The 17,841-nt window shown below is 43.4% G+C and overlaps 1 protein-coding gene across 2 annotated transcripts in view; it reads left to right on the forward strand.

The window, feature by feature from the left end:
• The window catches only part of ABHD2 (abhydrolase domain containing 2, acylglycerol lipase), a 53,143-nt gene that overhangs the window by 10,560 nt on the left and 24,742 nt on the right, over positions 1 to 17,841 (forward strand). For both annotated transcript variants that reach the window (XM_077263466.1, XM_077263467.1), the window contains 4 exons: positions 7,955 to 8,016; positions 8,649 to 8,847; positions 8,998 to 9,173; positions 12,470 to 12,637. In XM_077263466.1, coding sequence (XP_077119581.1) covers positions 8,654 to 8,847; positions 8,998 to 9,173; positions 12,470 to 12,637 — 538 coding nt within the window. In that variant the 5' untranslated portion in view covers positions 7,955 to 8,016; positions 8,649 to 8,653. The remainder of the gene's footprint in view (positions 1 to 7,954; positions 8,017 to 8,648; positions 8,848 to 8,997; positions 9,174 to 12,469; positions 12,638 to 17,841) is intronic.

Consider the following 17,841-nt stretch of genomic DNA (forward strand, 5'->3'; position numbering starts at 1 on the left):
CAGTCTATTCAGTAGGACTATCAGCTGTGTATCCACCAGACTTCTGCACAACACAACTGATGGTCCCAACACCATTTATAAGGCATGAAATCCCACTTATTAAACCTGACAGGGCACACCTGTGAAGTGAAAAACATTCCCGGTGACTACCTCTTGAAGCTCATCAAGAGAATGCCAAGAGTGTGCAAAGCAGCCATCAAAGCAAAAGGTGGCTACTTTGAGGAACCTAGAATATAAGACATAATTTCAGTTGTTTCACACTTTTTTGTTAAGTATATAATTCCACTTGTGTTAATTCATAGTTTTGATGCCTTCAGTGTGAATGTGCAATTTTCATAGTCATGAAAATACAGAAAAATCTTTAAATGAGAAGGCGTGTCCAAACTTTTGGTCTGTACTGTGTATAATAATATAATAGTTCTATAATATCCAGAATACATAAATCAAATACAGAAGCATCTGGGGATGCTTGAGCAAGGCTGGAATTGGGCAGGTTAATCTTTGCAAAGGACGTATAAATCAAGTCACATACAAGGTTATCCTGGAAAAACAGTTGATTCTATCTGCTCAGACAATGTTCCCCAACTCAGAGGACTGTTTTTTTCCAGCAGGACAATGCGCCATGCCACACAGCTAGGTCAATCAAGGTGTGGATGAAGGACCACCACATCAAATCCCTGTCATGGCCAGCCCAATCTCCAGACCTGAACCCCATTGGAATCCTCTGGAATGTTATCAAGAGGAAGATGGATAGTCACAAGCTATCAAACAAGGAAGAACTGCTTACATTTTTGTACCAGGAGTGATATAAGGTCACCCAAAAGCAGTGTGAAAGACTGGTGGAAAGCATGCCAAGACCCATGAAAGCTGTGATTAAAAATCATGGTTATTCCACAAAATATTGATTTCTGAACTCTTCCTGAGTTAAATCATTAGTATTGTTGTTGTTGTTTTTTTTTTGTAGTTTTTTTTTTTGCATTATTTGAGGTCAGCAAGCAATGCATTTAATTTGCTATTTCTCATTTTCAGAAAATAAATACAAAATTTATCGCTTGAAACTTCCGAGACATGTTGTTGGTAGTTTATAGAATAAAAGAGCAATTTACATTTTACTCAAATATACCTAAAAAGAGAAAAATCAGAGAAACTGAACATTTTGCTGTGGTCTCTTATTTTTTGCCAGAGCTGTCTGTCACTTTTAAGTTCCATAATATCTAAAGGTCTAAGGGTACTGTCACACAGTGCCATTTTGATCGCTACGACGGTACAATTCGTGACGTTCTAGCGATATCGTTACGATATCGCAGTGTCTGACACGCAGCAGCGATCAGGGACCCTGCTGAGAATCGTACGTCGTAGCAGATCGTTTGGAACTTTCTTTCGTCGCTTGATCACCCGCTGACATCGCTGGATCGTTGTGTGTGACACCGATCCAGCGATGTGTTCGCTTGTAACCAGGGTAAACATCGGGTAACTAAGCGCAGGGCCGCGCTTAGTAACCCGATGTTTACCCTGGTTACCAGCGTAAACGTAAAAAAAACAAACAGTACATACTCACATTCAGGTGTCTGTCCTCCGGCGTCTCAGCTTCTCTGCACTGTGAGCGCCTGCCGGCCGGAAAGCTGACGTCTGACGTCACCGCTCTGCTTTCCGGCTATGGTGCTTACACAGTGGAGAGAAGCAGAACGCCGGGGGACAGACACCGGAATGTAAGTATGTACTGTTTGTTTTTTTTACGTTTACGCTGGTAACCAGGGTAAACATCGGGTTACTAAGTGCGGCCTTGCGCTTAGTTACCCGATGTTTACCCTGGTGACCCGGGGACTTCGGCATCGCTCCAGCGCCGTGATTGCAAAGTGTGACCGCAGTCTACGACGCTGGAGCGATAATCATACGACGCTGCGACGTCACGGATCGTGCCGTCGTAGCGATGAAAATGGCACTGTGTGACAGTACCCTAATGGTAGTATAAATCAATTAGTGAGAGAACACGCATAAAGGATCTGCATCCGGATAAAGAGCCCTATATCATGCATATTGTGCGGTTCTGCTAATATAAGGGTATACATGATCTAGAGTAGACACTAAGTCCTATCGACATCAATGGTATCAAAATAGAATGGAAAGTCCATTATATAGAGACAAAGCAGCCGTGTAGCACAGCCACGCCTCTATAAGGAATGCATGTAAGAGGTGGACCATGTGGAAGAAAGGCAGGAGAGTGTGGAACGACAAAAACATCTGACCAAGAGGCTGAAAACAAGGTTTCTGCCTGAAGCAACGGCTGGTTATATGGATGGTACCTGCAATAAGGAGGACCAGAGAATTAACCACTGTCACCTACAGAAGGATCCAGTTGGGGTATGTGAGGGCTGGGGAGGAGGAGAGCGCAGGGAGATCCCAGCACAGCTTTGTTAGGGGACTATGGTATGTAGAGCACCCATAGCACTTTATATACACAAGTTTTAATGTATAAAATGCAAACCGATGGTGAGCGATCTGTGGCAGCCAATTCATGTCGTATATCCTGCAAGCAACAGTAGTAGTGTATTATAGTAAGGAAGTGGGCCTCCCAATGCGGAAGTTATATCTGACGTAAGGCAAGCGCAAAAGTCCTGCTTGCCAAAAATGTGTACTGTGAATGCGTGAAACCAGCCTGGTCTCCCCACCAGGTAGGTGAGTTGGCACAAGAGGTGCTGTGCACCGACGTCACAAACCCGCATCTCGTCGTGGTACCTGGCGATCTGTGTGTATCCACGGACCTACAGTGACCCAACGTGGAAAAAAATGACATTTTAGCATGAAAAAATGAAAAGGTGGTTTAGCACAAATGTGATTTTACTGCTCCAACTTGTACTTATAATTTTCCATAGGTATATACCAGCTGGAGTAGTACAATCTTATCTGCTGCTCCGCCTGCTGTGTAACTGGAGCGTGCTATCTCTTGGTATCACACGGTGCTAGGAGCTGTGATCACACCACGTCTCACCTTCCAGATACACATGGGTTTCTCCATTACTGATGGCGTATACTGTATCATTTACGTTGTGTTCTTGCTGTCCTCAGTAGAGGCTAAACTTTGACTATTAAGAGCTTTATGGATCTAATTGAAACGTTAAGACGTAAATGAGTGGAAAGTCTTCTGTAGACCGTTCCAGAGCACCGATCAGTGTGCCATTAAGTGTCATTAAGGGTATGTTTCCACGTTCAGGAAACGCTGCGTAGAGCCGCAGCATCAAACACGCAGCGTCCAGATGTTACAGCATAGTGGAGGGGATTTCATGAAATCCCATCTCCACTATGCATTAAGACGCAGGCGGCAGACCTGTGGAAACGGACATGTGGCGCGTCTTTTAAGAACGCAGCATGTCCTTACAATGGGCAAATCACGCACGAACACCGCAGGTGACCTGCCAGTGACCTCAGGCTGCTCTCACTTCTGCTTGATGTTTGATTTGTCTGAAGGTGGGGACAGTGATGCCAGCACTGATAGGGCACAGGTGTCATAACAACCGCATGAGAGCCCTGGGAACGCGAGTGCTGACAACACACTAACGGCATTGGCACGGGAGGGGGTAAATGTATTTTTATTTATTCAGAGCCATGCATTTAGATTGATATGAGGTTGTCCTAGTATTGTAGAAGCCCTTTCAGCTCACAGGCAGACAGGATTGCAATATTGTTGCATTACAGCAGAGCTCAGAAAGAAGCAAAATGTGTTTGTAAGAAAAGTTCAGTTCTGCTGTTCTGTGTTAGGCTACTTTCACACTAGCGTCGTGCACTACGTCGCTATGCGTCGTTTTGTCGAAAAAACGCATCCTGCAAAAGTGCTTGCAGGATGCGTTTTTTCTCCATTGACTTGCATTAGCGACGCATTGCCACACGTCGCAACCGTCGTGCGTCGGACCGTCGAAACCAAAAAACGTTGCTTGTAACGTCTTTTGGTGCGTCGTTCCCGGAACTCCGTCCCCGCACCTCACAATGGGGCAGCGGATGGGTTGAAAAACAGCATCCGCTGCCCCCCGTTGTGCGGCGCATTCACTGCTCTCCCTTCATGTATAATAACTCTGCCTTCAGAGCTTATCTTCCAGGCACCATTCTCCCCATAGCCTGGAAGAGGTCATTTACATAAAGTATAAAAGCTGATTTCTCAACAACAAGGCATCTGATATGAAGCAATATAGGCGTCACTCTCTCCTCAGCGGTCTGTAGCCTCTATGCCCATAATAAGGCTATGTGCAGACACGATAAAACCACAAAAAAACTGCATGCATTAAACATCCTATTTATTAGAATGCAATCCGCATTTTTGGTGCACATGCTGCATTTTTTTCCGCGACTGAATTGCATTCCGGAAAAAAAACGCAGCATGTTCATTCTTTGTGCGGAATCGCGGGGATTCCGCACACATAGGAATGCATTGATCCGCTATGCCCACCATGCGGGAAGTAATCGGATCATGTGTGGTTGGTACCCAGGGTGGAGGAGAGGAGACGCTCCTCCAGGCCCTGGAAACCATATAATTGTTTAAAAAAAAAAAAAAAAAAAAAGAATTAAAATAATTGTGATATTCTCACCTTCTAGCGACCCTCGCAGCGTTCCCGCTCCTCGCGATGCTTACGTTCCCAATAATGCATTGCGAGAATGACCTGTGATGACATAGCGGTCTCGCGAGACCGCTACGTCATCTGGGGTCATTGCTGCAAAGCATTACTGGGACCGGAGCATCGTGAAGGCTGCGGGGGCTGCCGGAAGGTGAGAATATCACGATTTTTTTTATTAATTATCTTTAACATTAGATTTTTTACTATTGATGCTGCATAGGCAGCATCAATAGTAAAAAGTTGGTCACACTTGTCAAGCACTGTTTGATAAGTGTGACCAACCTGTCAATCAGTTTTCCAAGCGATGCTACAGACGCTTGGAAAATGCTAGCATTCTGCAAGCTAATTACGCTTACAAAACGCTAGTGTTTAACCGGAAAATGCATGCGTTTTTCCCGCTGCAGGGAGTTCCGGAATTCCGGACGTGTGCACATAGCCTAATATGTGCACATAGCCTAATAGTTTACATAGGTAAAATGTTGGGACGGATTCCCTGCTCTCTGGCCGCCTCACTAAAAACCCAACTACAAGGAGGAAATTAACTTTTAGGGTATGTGCACACGTTCAGGTTTTTTCGCGATAAAAACGCTATAAAAACATTTAAAACGCATACATTATGCATCCTATCATTTAGAATGCATTCTGCATGTTCTGTGCACATGGTGCGTTTTTTTCCGCGAAAAAAAACGCATCGCGGTAAAAACAAGCAGCATGTTCATTAATTTTGCGAATTTTCCGCGTTTTTCCCACTATTGTATGCATTGGGAAAAACAGCAAAAAAAGCACCAAAAACGCGAAAAAAACGCATGCGGATTTCTGGCAGAAATGTCTGTTTTTTTTGTCAGGAAAATTTCTGCAAGAAATCCTGATGTGTGCACATACCCTTATCCTCCCGGGAGCAATGCGACTACAGTCATGGTGGTTGGTGTTCATGGAGGCATTAATATACAGTGAGCGATGGTTGTAATCGCTCTGCATGCACACACTGCAAGGAAGTAACAATGGGTGCACTGGAGAGGCAATGGCAGAATAACCCCAAAAAGAGTGGTTTCACAGGTGGTGGTAAAAGACTATTAATATCAGCTTTTCTGACTGATTCTTCTGTTTTGCAAGTGTCCTTTCCACTGCTGATGGCATGAGGCGCTGCTTGCTGCCCATTCAGGTGGCACATGTCATCCAGCTCCTCCAGGATGGCAAATCTGTTTGCTGTTTCTCAGTCTTAAAAGCATGGAGCAAATCTGGAGCTGAAAAGGGCTGTAGAAGGGCAACGACCCAGCAGCCAAGAAGGGTATCTGCTCCGGTATCTGCCAGAGATCTGCAAGATGACCTCTAGTGAGCTATTGATGTGCTTGTTTCTGAGCATACAGTCAGAAAACAGCTCTGAGGATGGTGTGACAACCTGGTATCCTTCAGTGGAACCTGTGTGCGCAATGCTGCTTGACATCGTAATTGTCAGACCTACTAATGACACCTCATTCTGCTCACAGAAGAGCGTATGTTCACACTGATCACATGTGACAGACGCAAGAATCTGGAGACCTTGTGCTGTATGTTTTGCAGCAGCCATTGTGGCCAGTTTGGCAGTGGGGTCAGTGATGGTCTGGAGAAGATCATCTATGGAGGATCACACAGGCCTCAATGTTACAGCCACAGTTCCCTGACTGTTACATACCAGGGTGAAATCTGGAGAGCCTTTGTCAGACCTTATGTGGTAGCTGCTGGCCCTGGGATCGGCCTGGAACATGCAGAATGCCCGGCCTCATATTGCCAGTGTGTGGGTTGTTCCTGTATTAGGCTATGTGCACACATCAGGTTTTCTTGCAGAAATTTCCTAAACAAAACCGGACATTTTCTGCAAGAAATCCACATGCGTTTTTTTCGCGTTTTTCTCGTGTTTTTTTGTGCATTTTTTCGCGTCTTTTTTCCCGGAGCTTTCCAATGCATAAAATAGTGTGAAAAACGTGAAAAATCCGCAAAATTAATTAACATGCTGCGTTTTTATCTGCAATGCGCTTTTTTCCGCAAAAAAAACCGCATCATGTGCACAAAAATTGCAGAATGCATTATAATTGATGGGATGCATATGTATGAGTTTTTTAATGTGTTTTTATAGCAAAAAAACCTGAACGTGTGCACACAGCCTTAAAAAGGCTTTCATGCCATAGGCAGAGCTTCACATTCCCCAGATCCGAATCCAAGTAAGAATTCGTTCCGGTGTGCCATGGTGCCTGCACTGGATTGCTGGGGGAAAAAAAACCTAGGTCCTGCTTTGACCTCGAAACGCATTGACTTTGTAAACCTGCTAAAATGAAGTTTTCAAGGACAATATTCATTGGATATCATTATCAGCAGCGCATCCAGTGACACTTCCCCCAGATATAAATGGGACTGGGCACTTACTGGGGCAAGTCAGTCTGATTAGCGGACATGTGCAGTTGCTAAGGGAAGACCGTTATTAAAGTCCCAGAAAAAACAACCCCCTTCACAGCCTTGGGATTTTTTATTTTTGCATTTCCATTTTTTGCTCCTCTTCTTGCAAGAGCCATAACTTATTTTTTATTTGTCAATATGGCCATGTGAGGGCTTGTTTTTTGTGGGATGAGTTGTACTTTTTAATGACACAGTTGATTTTACCAAATTTGTAAAATTTGTAAAATAGGGGGGGGCGGGGGGGAGATTCCAAGTGCATTGAAATTGCAAAAATGCAATTCCACACTTGGTTTTTGGGGTGTGGTTTGTTATACCGAACATGTAAAGGTTTTTTATGTGGTGAAAAAAAATTCCAAAGTTTGTAAGAGAAAAAACAAAACGCCATTTTCCGAGACTCGCGGCATCTCCATTTTTTGGGGTATGGGGCTGCGTGAGGGTTTATTTTTTTGCCTGTTGAGCTGATGTTTAAAGAATATACAGACAGGACATTATGGGATCACAGCTGATTGTTTTACCTCAAAGAAAAGTTGTTTAAAAACAGGCAGGGAAATGTTTTACCTCACAAAAAGAATCACCTGCGATCCCCTGTTGTCCTGTCTGTATACTCATTTTCTTCCTCCCCTGTCCTGGAGCTGTGATATGACCAAACCATGTCCCTGTACGGTCAGACACAGTCGTTACACAGTACACAGCAGGGGACAGGGACATTTATTTATTTACTTTAACACATCCAATTGCGGAAATTATTATTATTCCATGATCTGTTAATTAAAATGAACTTTGTTCTCTGGGAAGCCTCTGTAAACTGTATGAAGCTGTAGCCCTGCTGTAGGATATTGAGCACAATACGTGTGGCAGATGACATCTACACCGGACAGTCTGCTGGTTTACAATGGTGTATTTTTTTCCTTCTCTTCCAGATAAAATTGACCTCATCACTGTGTGAAGTGTAATTCTTACTGCAGGAGATCTTCCAAAACTGGTGAGATTGGCTCCTTTTTATCCTGGTTTCTGATTTCCTGTATTGTAGAGGGGTCTTTCTGACACCTTTTTAGTGTTTTCAGGTTCAGAATTCTGATGGTCCCAGCCCTAAGCTAGACCATCAATATCTGAAACGTGGGGGTCCGGCTCTTCAACCTCTTGCACTCGGCTGTTTGAAGGGGATGCAGTTTTGAAGCCTAAACTTAGGCCATCAATGTCCTGGACCTGGAAACCCCCTTTGCATTTTGAGGTTAAACTCCTACTTTTGGGAGTGAGATGGGGCAGGAATATTGGGATGGTATTGGGGCGTATGTTATGAATATTGTGTGACTTGTCCTCTGGTGTCAGCTCTAACTATAGAGGTGAAGGGATTTTGGCATCTTCACCAGTGTGGACTGTGGTAGAGGAACCTTCTGCAATCTCTCAGTTTATTCCGGTGTTGAAAGTGAAGATGTTTCTGTCACACATTTCACCACTTTCCTGTCAGACTGTGAGAACTGAAGGCGTTGGGTCCTTGAATTAAAGCAATAATTAGACTCTTTCCCACCAGATATATCCTGACTGATAATACTGATATGAATGCTGCTCTGCTCTGTAACGAAAAGTCCTGATGTTTTCTTTTTGTCTTTGTAGTCAAGATGAGTATGATGTTGGAAACCCCAGAGATGCCCGCCGTGTTTGACGGGATGAAGCTGGCCGCTGTTGCTGCTGCCCTCTATGTAATTGTCCGCTGCCTAAACTTAAAAAGTCCGACTGCTCCACCAGATCTCATTTTCCAAGACTCGACATTAAACCACTTCCTATTAAAGTCGTGTCCTCTGCTGACCAAAGAGTGAGTAATCAGGCAGGCACTTATTGTACCAGTTTTTCCTAATCGCTGCCAGAGGTTTCTTGAAGCTTTTCTTCTCTCTGAAGTAAAGTATTGTGAATATCTAGACGGCTAGGGCCATTTATTTATCATAGGCATTTTATATATACCTAGGTACATTCCACCGTTAATCTGGGGGAAAAGTGGACATATCCAAACTGCACTTTATGGAAAGATGGGGCGAGTCAGCTCTCCGAATCCGTACGGATTGCGCAAGTATCTAACAATGCCTGACGGAGCTACTGCGACATTTGACCTCTTTGAGCCTCTTGCTGAACATTGCACTGGAGGTAGGTACATTGGTAATGGCTTATGTGAAAAATATGGGGGGTTATGATGTCTTGCCAATCAACTATCATTTCCGGTTCAAGATTATAGTCTTCTTACAAAATGTGAAGCTGAGCTGTGTAGGTGGCCGAGCTTAATTCATGTCCCCAGCAGATAGCTGGGCCCAAGCTATCCCTGGCAGGACGGATTCTTATTGAGACTGTAAAGGTAGTTTGCGTAGTAGACGTAGTTTAATATGGAGTTATGGACTATCACTTGTCCTAGCTGTATTCCTGTTACATTTTCAAGATCTTGGGAACAGACCGAAAGCCAGCCGGGGTCTCAACCTGTTTTAGCACCCAGGGATGGGGTAGGGAGATACGTGGAACAGCTAGAAGAAGCCAGATATCGAAGCCGTGTTTGGTCTCCAAGTGTAACCTCGGCCTGGCCTGATCCGATGGCGCCCAAACTGCCATCCTATGACCTTCCATAGAGAAGTTATGAGCCGTCATAGGTTTTGGAGTTTCAGGAGCCAGAGCAAGTGGGAGGGAGACTAGGACCACTCTTGGGGGGCAGGGAAGGGAGTGACTGACCAGTGGGTTAAGTGCACATGCTACTATGTGGACCTTCGTTCTCTGCAAATGGAGGTCACGCCATCCAGCGTGTTGGAAGAAACTATAACTAGCTGGCCCCCACACCTCCCATGTGGTTGCCAGCATCCAACGGCCGAACATCAAGCTGGTAATTGACTTTTGTATCATCTGTTTAAACTTTTGTATTATCACCTGTATCTGCTATTCTGACCATTGTGTATATCGTGCATTGTCTAGTTGCCTTTAGGACAATTAAATATATAAATTAACCTCGGGCTGCTCTTTTTTTATCTCGATCCACGAATCCACATGTCCGTGTTCTGAGTTTTAACTTTTCATGCTACCGGGGCTGGTTTCTGGCCCAATATAATCTTGTTAATGGATGGGGCTTATATCTAACGAGGAACTGGTAGCAGTTCTACCAGGCTGACAGGTTCTGTTTCAATGATGCAAGTGTAAGGAGCCTCCCACCCTATGAAGGTTGTGAGCGAGAGTGGTGCCACGTCAGTCACTCTCTGTGCCTCCTTGGGCTCGTGTGGCCTTGCGTGTCCGAGGTGGGGGGGCACAATACATTGGTGCGAGTGCGGATCCCTCCAACGTAATAGTGACGTCAGGCGAGGTAGGAGGTGCGAATTCATCACCGTTTATTATAAGGTGTGAGATTATCAGATTTCAGCTGTCATTTTTTAGAGGAGTCATGGAAAATAAAAGCAGTGACCTGATTTGTCAGAATGTACAGAAAACCGCTGCCCATAAGTCTGTCACTAAGTAACCCGTTACAGATGGAGTTCTTCTCTAACCCTGCTTGTGGTATTCTGGTTGTTTCTGCTTTCTACCCCTTTCATAGTGTCAGCGTGTTGCCTTATTCTACTGAAGTGTCATTACCTAATGTGAGCAAAACCCAATACAACAGATGCGACAAATAACATCTTTACAATTTCTAGAAACTTGGAAAAATCTTTTTATAAAATGAGTTGTCACAGGGCATCGATGTCCAGTCATCAGACTATGAGCCCCATTTATTGCTAGGTGTGTGCTCTGTCAGCTCGGCTATGGGCACAGGCTGCATGGTTGACTTGACTATAATGGGCTAACAAGCTTGCAACCATTGTTTTTCTTCACTAAAATTTTCATTGGTCGGATCTCTGCCTTTGGTCAGGTAAAATTATAAAATCTACAGTCCATATTAACCCTTACTGAAAATCTTGGAGGGTGGTCTGTTGTATTCACAGCCAGATTGTAAGCCAGGTGTGGTGACCACTATAATCTGTATATGGCCAGTAATAGAGCTTACACACTGCCGTTAACAGGAATCTATCACCAGGTTTTTGCCACCCAAGATGAGTAGTGTAATGTAGGGACAGAGACCTTGATTCTGGTGATGTCACTTACTGAGCTGCTTGCTTACTCATTCTTAGGCCATGTTCACACTTTGCGGTTTTTACCGCGGAACCGCGGCGATTTTGATGCTGCGGGTCCGCAGCAGTTTCCATAGCGTTTCCATTTACATGTAAACCCTATGGAAACCGCAAACCGCTGTGCACATGCTGCGGGAAAAACCGCGCAGAAACGCAGCGGTTTAAAACCCGCAGCATGTCACTTCTTTGTGCAGAATCGCTGCGATTCTGCACCCATAGAAATGCATTGAGCCGCTTACTTCCCGCATGGGGCTGTGCCCACGTTGCGGGAAGTAAGCGGTTAATGTGCGGGTGGTACCCGGGGTGGAGGAGAGGAGACTCTCCTCCAGGCCCTGGGAACCATATTTGGGGTAAAAAAAAATAAAATAAAAAAATAATGATATACTCACCTCTCAGCGCTGCACGCGGCCGTCCGGTCAGAGTTGCTGTGCGAACAGGAACTGCGGTCACATGACCGTGATGACGCCCGGGTCACATAACCGTGACGTCACGAAGGTCCTTCTCGGCACAGCATCTTTGGAACCGGAGCGCCGCGTGCAGCGCCGAGGAGATCCGGACGTCAGAGGGTGAGTATAACCAATTTTTATTATTTTTAACATTACTATTGATGCTGCATATTGCTGCATATGCAGCATCAATAGTATAGGCGGAAACCCGCAGCGGAAACCGCGGAACAAACCACAATAAATCTGCAGGGATAACTGCAGCGGTTTTACCCTGCAGATTTATCAATTCCGCTGCGGGAGAACCCGCAGAGGGATGCCGCAAAGTGTGAACGTGGCCTTATAGGTCAGCAGAAGTGATTTTATCAGTTCTCTGAATGCTGAGCCCTATATAACCCCGCCCACACCACTGATTGGCAGCTTTCTTTATACACTGTTCATAGGCAGAAAGCTGCCACAGTGGTGGGGGTGGGGCGATATAGATCTCGTGAATATGGAGGATTACCTGGCAGCAAGTTTACTAGTCCGCTAGTGATCTCTTGCTGATTTAAATGGTGCTTTTATTAAAGTTACAGCAAGCAGCCCAATAAGTGACACATCACTGGAATCAATCTTTCTCACTACATTATGCTGCTCTGAGATCAGGTGGCAAAAAACCTGCTATTCTATTCTCTGAGGCATGTAGAAATGGACTGAGGCGTCTTGCAGCCGGAAACTCATACACCTGGTTGTAGCCATCTGTGGTGCCATGCAGCTTCTACTCATAATAGCTAATGGTCTTACGTAGCAGAAGCTGGAACCTGCAATCACCAGGGTTGGTTGTGTGCACCTCTTAATCCACCATTGATTTTCTTTATTCCTACAGAGAGTGTTACCATGGTTATATGTCCGGGTATAGCCAATCACAGTGAGAAGCAGTATATTCGGACGTTCGTGGACTATGCCCAGAAAAATGGCTACAGATGTGCTGTGCTGAATCACCTTGGAGCCTTGCCAAACATAGAGTTAACGTCCCCACGCATGTTCACTTATGGTATGTACTATCTAAAATATTAATGACGCAATTTATCTTTTTTTTTTTTTTAATTCAAGTCACTTTATTTATTTTTTAATCTTGTATTTGCTTGATCATCATTTTTTTTTTTTTTTTTTTTATGAGCCATCCGAATTCATTAAAATGGAGCATATGGTTCATTAATGTCCAAAGTCAAAAACATACCTGTGTATTTATATATGTGTACTAGCTGAAGAGCCCGGCTTTGCCTGAGCATAGTAAATATCTGTGGTTAGTTATAGCACCTCACTTCTCTTATTTTCCCATCACGCCTCTTTTTCCCCATCACATCTTTCATTTTCCCCCTCACACCTCTCATTTTTCCCCTCACTCCTCTCATTCCCCCCTAACACTTGTCATTTCGACCTCACATCTGTCATTTTCCGATCACTCCACTATTTTCCCTCACTCCTCTCATTTTGCACTCACACCTTTTCATTTTCACCTCACACCTCTCATTTTCACCTCAGTATATACATGTTTGTCATCTCCCTTATATATAGTATATACCTGTATGTCATCTCCTATATATAGTATATACCTGTATGTAATCTCCTCCTGTATATAGTATATACCTGTCATCTCACCTATATATAGTATATATCTGTGTGTCATCTCCTCCTATACATAGCATATACCTGTATGTCATCTCCTCCTGTATATACTATATACCTGTAGGTAATCTGCTCCTGTATATAGTATATACCTGTATGTCATCTCCTCCTGTATGTAGTATGTACCTGTATGTCATCTCCTCCTCTATATAGTATATACCTGTGTCAGCTCTCCTGTATATAGTATATATCTGTGTCATCTCCTCCTGTATATAGTATATACGTGTGTCATCTCCCCTGTAAATAGTATATACCTGTGTGTCATCTCCTCCTGTATATAGTATATATCTGTATGTCATCTCCTCCTGTATTAGACCTCGTTCACACGTTATTTGGTCAGTATTTTTACCTCAGTATTTGTAAGCTAAATTGGCAGCCTGATAAATCCCCAGCCAACAGTAAGCCCACCCCCTGGCAGTATATATTAGCTCACACATACACATAATAGACTGGTCATGTGTCTGACAGCTGCCGGATTCCTATATGGTACATTTGTTGCTCTTGTAGTTTGTCTGCTTATTAATCAGATTTTTATTTTTGAAGGATAATACCAGACTTGTGTGTGTTTTAGGGCGAGTTTCGTATGTCAAGTTGTGTGTGTTGAGTTGCGTGTGGCGACTTTTGTGAGATGAGTTTTGTGTGGCGACATGCGTGTAGCAACTTTTTGTGTGTCGAGTTGCATGTGACAGGTTAGTGTAGCAAGTTGTGTGCAGCAAGTTTTGCGCATGGCGAGTTTTGCGCATGGTGAGTTTTATGTGTGGTGCCTTTTGAGTATGTGCAAGTTTTGTGTGAGGCAACTTTTGCATGTGTTGCAACTTTTGTGCATGTGGCAATTTTTCCGCGTGTGCAAGTTTTGCGTGTGGCGAGTTTTCCATGAGGTGAGTTTTGCACGTGTGGCGAGTTTTGCACATGTGGCGAGTTTTGCATGTGGAGAGTTTTGCGCGTGGCGAGTTTTGAGCGGCGACTTTTGTGTTTCGACTTTTATGTGGCGAGGTTGGTGTATGTGTGGTGAAATGTGCGCTGAGGGTGGTATATGTGTTCGAGCACGTGGTAGTGTGTGGCGCATTTTGTGTGTGTGTTCATATCCCCGTGGTGGTGTGGTGATTATCCCATGTCGGGGCCCCACCTTAGCAACTGTACAGTATATACTCTTTGGCACCATCGCTCTCATTTTTTAAGTCCCCCTTGTTCACATCTGGCAGCTGTTAATTTGCCTCCAACACTTTTCCGTGTGACTGTGCAAAATTTTGTGCCTGTAGCTGCGACGCCTCCAACACTTTTCCTTTCACTTTTTCCCCATTATGTAGATAGGGGCAAAATTGTTTGGTGAATTGGAAAGCGCGGGGTTAAAATTTCACCTCACAACATAGCCTATGACGCTCTCGGGGTCCAGACGTGTGACTGTGCAAAATTTTGTGGCTGTAGCTGCGACGGTTCAGATGCCAATCCCGGACACACACACACACACACACACACACACACACACACACACACACACACACACACACACACACACACACACACACACACACACACACACACACACGCGCGCGCGCGCGCGCGCGCGCGCGCGCGCGCGCGCGCACACACACACACACACACACACACACCTACCTTTATATATTTGATATATATGTATGTGTGTGTGTATATATTTATTAATAATAATAATAATAATTTTTTTTTCAGTCTTTAACACCTTGTTGCAAGTTTTTAGAGCAAAATGTTTCCAGAATTGCTTACAAAATTGTGGTGTACATAAAGTGATTCTGAGGGGACTAGATAGCATTTGTGACAAACTTTGCCACTTTTGTAAAATTGGCAAATGATAGATAATGTAAAAATATTGGCAAACCCTAAACTCTATCCACAATGGCAAACTAAAATTTCCTAACGGGCAGCTGACAAATTAGACTTTGAAAAAAGGCGCAAATGGAAAGGAAAAAAAGGAAAAAAAATGCATAACGCCAAAAAAGACATAAATACAATAAGGAATCGGTCCCATAAGGACTACACATTTTATCTTACTTTCTGGTCTTTGAGACCAAGGAACAAGCGAAGTCTAAAATTTCAGTACCTAGGCTGTGTAATCTTTGATCATTCTCATATTGAAAATGCTTTTCTAGACCTTTGATTTGTCATATTTCGGGCCCGATTCATCAAAGATTTTATGCCAGAATTCTGGAGTAAAAAGCTTTGAAAAGTCGCAACGTTTTTGGCACAACTCGAAGCTGCACTTAAAATTTAAGTTCCCTACTATAATGTTTGCAGCGAGGCGCAGGCCACCTTTTGGATTTCCTGAATTAGTAAGAGGTATGTGTCTGTTAATGAATCAAGCCCATCATAAAGACCAATGTGAAGATCGCCAGTCTCAATGAGTCAGGGCCTTGCGGTTTGGAAATCATTTTGTTCTTTATTTTCATTGGCAGAATTTTTTGTGTTCCATGTAATGTGCCTTTTTAGCCTCTTAACGGTGGCAGTTAAGGGTACTTGTCCTCAGCGCTGTTTTTTACCGGCGCTGAGAAATAAGGTTATAGCGCTACCATTGGTATCTGAGACCCTGGAGAACATGATTCGGGTCATTTTTTTTTTTTACCGTCCCCAGTGTTGCCATCGCCGTTATTCACCGAATAATGGTGACCGCAAAAAGTCTGATTTCCCATTTATTTCTCTCTCCTCTGATATAATCTAGCACATCACAGGAGAGAGAAATGGGGTCCCATGGCATCTTCTTTTGGGAAGAAAATGGCGGGCACATGCACAGTGCACCCGCCGAGATCTGCCGGCTGGCACGCAGCAACAATAGATTTTTCCTATTGGTTCATTTTGATCACTGTGATAGATTATATCACAGTGATCAAAATAAAAAAAAAAAAAAAAGTAAATCAAACCCCCCTTTATCACCCTCTTAGTTAGGTAAAAATGATAAAATAAAAAAAGGTATATTTTTCCTCTGGGGTTTTGGGGCGTTGTGTTGAGATTGGGGGGTGGGTCTCCACTGTTTATGTAGATCTGGGGGTCAACATGGCGCCCGCCATTGATTCCAGCAAATTTTGTGTTCAAAAAGTAAACCGGTGCTCCCTCCCTTCTGCGCCCTGCCATGCACCCAAACAGTGGCTTTCCCCCCCATATACGGGGTATCGGCGTACTCTACAGAAATTGTACAAAAAATTCTATGGTCCATTTTCTCCTGATACCCTTGTGAAAATAAAAAAAAAAAAATTGGTTCTTAAGTAATTTTTTTGTGAAAAAAGTAGAATGTTCATTTTTTCCTTCCACATTGCTTTAGTTCTCGTGAAGCACCTGAAGGGTTAATAAACTTCTTGATTGTGGTTTTGCGCACCCTGAGGGGTGCAGTTTTTAGAATGGTGTTAATTTCGGGTATTTTCTTTTATATTGACCCCCAAAGTGACTTCAAATGTTATGTGGTCCCTAAAAAAAAAAAAATGGTTTTGTAAATTTGGTTGGAAAAATGAGAAATCACTGGTCAACTTTTAATTCTTATAACTTTCTAACAAAAAAAATGTTTGTTTCCAAGACTGTGCTCATTAGATGACATCTAACAAGGTTGCTTCGCACTTTGACTTCTGTACTGGATTTTCTGATAATGAGACTAAGCTGATGTAATGCCAAAATTAGTAGATTCCCTGTCTATTAGTGGGAAAAAAAAAAACCCTTCCCACAATCTACAAGCCAAGACATCAGATGAGGTTTAGTACTCCCATTACTGGTACAGAAATCTTGTTGAGGCCATGGCCCAAGTTTATCAATTAAAAGAAATGCTTGTTCCCTTCCTAATCTGCTGTGGTCTTCGTTCTTTCCAGGCTGGTGAAGACTGGCATTTGTACTCGCCCCGTATGATGCCAATACTGTTGTTTGGAGGGCCAGTAATCCGCTTTCAGCAGATTTCTCCTGAAGCTTTAGGACCAGTTCTCTATATACCCATTGTATCTGCATTGGAGCTTAAGATAAACCTTCGCTACACTGAGGAAATGCTTCAGCCCTTATTTCCTTATTTATACCCAGACGTTATTTTTTATGCTTTGTATATCAGTGGATTTGTAGCTTCACACCTGTTAGTTTATTAAATGGTTTCTGATATATTGAGTCAACCCCCAAAAAATCCACAAAACTTATAAATCCTTCAAGCTATTTTGTAAGAGTATTTCTAGTCTTGCAACTCAACCTCCTTGACGTATTCGACATTAAATGGAATGTGTCACGAAAAAATGCTACTTACATGCAGATGTGGGGTTAGTTTGCAGGTAGGTAACTTTACAATGCTGCTGCAGCTACTAGGAGAAAATGAATTTGCTTCCTTCCAGTAGCCGATGCGGTTTCATGCCTATGGCATTTTTATTGACCTCTCGTTCTGCACATACAGTGGGTGAATACGGTAAGTATTTAACACATCACCAGTTTTATAAATACTGGAACCTTCAGTAGTTTAGAAATTCTGTACATGTCATCTCTGATAAAAGCCACCAGTATGTTTTTGCAACAATAAGGTTGCAAATGTGTTTAAACAGCTCACTGGTTTTAACCATCATGAGAGGTTTTTTGTACAGG

This window comes from Ranitomeya variabilis, chromosome 5 (assembly GCF_051348905.1).
Source record: "Ranitomeya variabilis isolate aRanVar5 chromosome 5, aRanVar5.hap1, whole genome shotgun sequence".
Classification (NCBI taxonomy): domain Eukaryota; kingdom Metazoa; phylum Chordata; class Amphibia; order Anura; family Dendrobatidae; genus Ranitomeya; species Ranitomeya variabilis.